This window comes from Otolemur garnettii, unplaced genomic scaffold (genome assembly GCF_000181295.1).
Source record: "Otolemur garnettii isolate 467f Iridium unplaced genomic scaffold, OtoGar3 scaffold00152, whole genome shotgun sequence".
Lineage (NCBI taxonomy): Eukaryota > Metazoa > Chordata > Mammalia > Primates > Galagidae > Otolemur > Otolemur garnettii.
In genome coordinates, this window is record NW_003852547.1 from 2,740,742 (window position 1) to 2,745,309 (window position 4,568).

At 50.0% G+C, this 4,568-nt stretch overlaps 1 protein-coding gene across 1 annotated transcript in view; it reads right to left on the minus strand.

Moving 5' to 3' along the window:
* Positions 1-252: 252 nt before the first annotated feature.
* Positions 253-4,568, minus strand: part of OPA3 (OPA3, outer mitochondrial membrane lipid metabolism regulator) — a 27,540-nt gene continuing 23,224 nt past the window's right edge. The window contains exon 2 of the mRNA XM_003799601.3: positions 253-3,360. Coding sequence (XP_003799649.1) covers positions 2,939-3,360 — 422 coding nt within the window. The 3' untranslated portion in view covers positions 253-2,938. The remainder of the gene's footprint in view (positions 3,361-4,568) is intronic.

The following is a 4,568-nucleotide window of genomic DNA, read 5'->3' on the forward strand; positions in this document are numbered from 1 at the left end:
TTTTTTTTTTTTGCAGTTTTTGGTCAAGGCTGGGTTTGAACCCACCACCTCCAGCATATGGGGCCGGCACCTTACTCCTTTGAGTCACAGGTGCCACCTGTGCCTGGCTAGTTTTTGGTTGTAGCTGTCGTTGTTTGGCAGGTCTGGGCTGGATTCGAACCCACCAGACTGGTGTATATGGCTCTGCCCTAGTTGCTGAGCCTGAATGGGGATTTTTTAAATATGAAAAGAATACATCAACTTGAAGACAACTAGGTTCATTCACAAATTTATTCTAACCCCTCTCCTCAAACCGCAAAGTATACAAAATTTGAGCCAGCAGGAAACCCAAGTGATGAATCATCCGCTAGACTCATACACTTTGAGAGGAGTTCTTTCCATTTCCCCACAACCTGACTGACCCCTGCCTACCCCACCAGAGTGGGTGAAGCTGATGACAAGGACTGGCCACTTGTAAGGATATGTCACAGCTGAGTCTGAGGTCTCCAGAATGTGCAAGCAGTGCTCCTGCAGGGTCAGGGCATTGCCAGGGTCAAGGACAGGAGCTCTGGCCCATCTTTACATCCCACTTCTGCCTGTGTGAACAAAAGCAGGTGACCTTCCCTCTCTGTGCCTCAGTTTCCTCACCAATACATGGAGAAAATAATATGATGGAGATTATGCAAAGCAGTTAGAACAGCACTGGCATTTAACATTAGAGCTCAATCAACTTTAGTGCATCAGAGCTCAATCACCTTCATCTGTTATGATGATGACTGCCATTTGTCATTTATCGATGCTGAGTGGCACAGTCACAGACCTTGGCCTCCAGAGAAATGTATCAGTGCCACAGTGGACCTCCCAAGGGGTAACCATGGAGACCAGGTTCTGAACTCATATCTGCAGGTGATGGCCCATCAGTCTATCATCACCCCTTCATGCAGTGGTATCTACCCATGGTCTTCTTTCCCTCATTAGGACCTACTTTCTCAGGTCCCTCTATTCCAGCTTCTCTCTTCTAGAAGGAATTGAAATGCTGTTTTAGAATACATTCTTGATCTTCTTTTTGGGTAGATCGGTTTTCAGGCAATTTTTCCCCCTATGAAGTGAGGTTAGAGGAGAAACCTCTTCCTCCTCCCATCTTCACCTATGGCTCCATGGAATGAATATGCCTATTTAATGAATACACAGACCCCTCACTGGCTGTGGCAACTCAGGCAAGTGCCTTTGCATCAGTTTTCCCAGCTCATAGGATGACTCTTGGCCCCCTCCTCACCAGAACCCTCCCAGTTTCTGTCCTTGTTTTATAAGCTTCGTACCCATTTTGGAAATCCACATTATGTCCTCAGGTACATCTTCAAGGTACTATCCTCTCCCTGGGGCTCCTTTAATTAGGAAACAGCTTCAGTCTAAAGCACAGGACACAGACCGGTGGGACCCATACCCCTCCCCACTTCTGTGATGAACCCTGTTCCACTCCACCCAGTGGTGGATGCTGAATGACCCACAGGGTTGGCAGGAGGCCCAGCATACCCTTGAGGGTGGGGAGATATGTCCTCCAAAGGTATGTCTACATCCTAACCCCAGAACCTGTGAAGGTGAGCTTATTTGGAAAAAGTGTTTTTGTAGATATAATTAAGGATCTTGAAGTGAGATCATCCTGGATTCAGGATGGGCCCTAAATTCAATGAAAGGTGTCCCTATAAGGAATAAAAGAGATGAAGAAGCCCAGTTGAAGATGGAGGCAGAGCCAAGGAAGGCCTAGAGTCACCAGAAGCTGACAGGAGTATGGCCCTGCTCACACTTTGCAGACTGCAGGGCTCCAGAACTGTGAGAATAAATTCTGTTGTTTTCAAGCATCAAGTTTACGATAATTTGTTATGGTGGCCCCAGGAATGGAGTCAGGACCAACTGGTGGTCCAGTCCAGTGGGATGGAGGTGGGACTTGGGGCTATGAAGGTACGTACCCATCACTACATGAAGGGTACATGAAGGAGGCTCTTGGAACAGACCATGAGCCCCAAGGGGAAGAAAGCAAGAGCACACAGCTCAAGTGACTAGAATAGAAGATAGAGGATGTGACAATCTAATCCACTGGCCAGCAGGTCCCTGAGAAAGGCCGCTAAAGATGGCAGGGAAGGTAGGAAAGGACATACCACATAGTGCAAGACCCAGGGAATTTGAGGACAAGCAAACAGGGGCTGAAACTGAAAGACAGGTAGGCTTAGCCCTAGTTGGGATCAAATCCACTCTGGAAGAGGATCTGGGGACCTTTGCACAGCCATGCCAGTGAGTTGTGCCACAGACTAAAGGATGAGGGGCTTCTGCTGGAATATTCCACTTGGGATCTTAGAGGAAGGTACCACAAAATATTAAAGGGGAAGATATAATGATCCAATGGATCAACCGCAGGCCAGGATCTTTCATTTTCCCCTCTAAAGAGAGTAGTGATGCCTAGCTAGAGCTGACCTTTAGAAGGTGAGAGGAAGAAAAGGTCTTTGAAAGATATTGCATTTCCTCACAATGCTCTGCATCAATTGATAAGAGGAAGGGGGTGTTCCAGAAAGAAAGGGGGTGCACCAGTGCAAGGGATGAGTATTCCAGAGAAAGGTAACACAAATCAAGTAAAGGTAACAAAAAAGGTGGGGAGGGGGAGGGGGAGGGGAGTTGCTAGAATAATGACAAATATTTGGCTCAAGTCCAGGTTCCACTTTTTCTTCTTCAAGAGTACCTCTGATGTCCTGCTGGCTCAGACCTTGCAGGTCTTCCTGGTTTGGGGTGGGGATGGGGCTGATGGAGGGAGCCATCCAGTTCCAGTGGCAGTACCCCTGATCTACTAGTAGAGGGTAACTGAATGATCCTCGTGGTTTCTGCTGGGCCAGCACAGGAAGGGGTGATACTGGGGGAAGGCCACATCTGGCACAGACCACCCTATCCAAGTTCAGGCTTCAGCAGTCTCCTATTTCTTGAATGATGCAGACATTGCCTGGGATGCGGATGTAACCTGGGATGGAAGCTGCCGGTCCAGGGCGCAGAGCTGGGCGCGCACCTCCTGCACCTGCGCGCGTAGCTCTTCAAGGGCACCCTGCTGTGGTGCCGCCTGCACCTGTGCTTGCAGTGCCTCAAGTGCCAGGGCCAGGTGGCCCACCTCGTCCCGCATCGCGTCCCAGGCAGCGCGCTGTTCCTCCTCCTTGCGGCGCTGCTGCGCCTGGTGGCGCCAGTACTCCAGCACTAGGCAGCCGCCGCCTACGACGAAGATGGTGGCCTCACCCAGCAGCTCCGCGCCCAACTCGGCAGCCGCCTCCTCGTTCAGCGGCTTGATAACTGTGCCTCGGAAGCCCATGATACGCATCTTGGTCCGCATCTCCACCCAGTGGTACACTGCGGGGGAAGACAGGGGTCAGGCTGTGCTCTGGGAGCCCCCTGCAAACTCCACCCCTCTGGGCTTGGAAGTCCCCGTGGAGCAAGAGGGTTGAGGCTTTTAACAAGATCTGCGGGTCGGGTGCGGTAGCTCACGCCTGTAATCCAAGCCCTCTGGGAAGCCTAGGCGGGTAGTGAGATCCCATCTCTACTAAAAATAGAAAAAACAGCAGGGTATGTGGCAAGTGCCTGTAGTCCCAGCTACTTGGGAGGCTGAGGTAAGATGATCACTTAAGCCCAGGAGTTTGAGGTTGCTGTGAGCTATGACGCTACAGCACTCTACCAAGAGTGATAAGAGTAAGATTCTGTCTCAATAAATAAATAATAAATTAATTAAAATAAAATAAAGTATGTGCCTGGACTCACCCAGGGAATGCAAAGTCACTGGCCTGGGTGATCTGAAGGCATCTTTCAAAGGCATTGGAAGATTTTGGCAGGCAGTTGGGGATGAGAAACACTGCCCTGGAAGGTCATTAAGAGCTCCCAGGGTGCAATGATAGCGGGAAGTTCATGGGAGATGTAAAGGTTCAAATGGCAGATGCTTATTAGCTCCCTCTGGTCTTCCCCTGTGGTCACTGCCAGCCAGGCTATCCTCCCCTATCTCTGTCTCCTTACCCGCTTCCCAGGTGAAAGACCAACCCTCTTTTCCCCAAAATGGAGTTCAGACTGTGAGGAGGGAGAGGAACCTCCTGGCTTCAAATAAAGGGTAGCTTCATGTGCTAGAGTCAATGCTAAGTGCCTGTGAACACAGGGTAACCCAGCCTTCATGCAAGTCTGGTGGCCCCAATTCTAGATTTTCACCAACCTTGAAGGTGCAAGAACTGAGAGCTCTTCATGTTGAAGTTTTAGCACATACCTTAGACAGGCGTCCTCAAACTATGGCCCACAGGCCACCAGCCCGCCTAGGACATTTATCCGGCCCGCCTGGTGTTTTTGCCGCCGCTGCCTGTCCTGCTTAGCAGCCGACTTGTCCTGGGGCCCGCAGTCTGGCCCTCCAACAGTCTGAGGGACAGTGAACTGGCCCCATGTTTAAAAAGTTTGAGGACCTCAGCCTTAGAAGGAGCTCAAGGGTTGAGTTATGCTGCTGAAACAAAAACTTCTTCTTTGCCCAGCTGCTTCTTTGTGAAGGAAGATCCTTATCATTTGAGTCTTTTTTTTTTTTTTTTTTT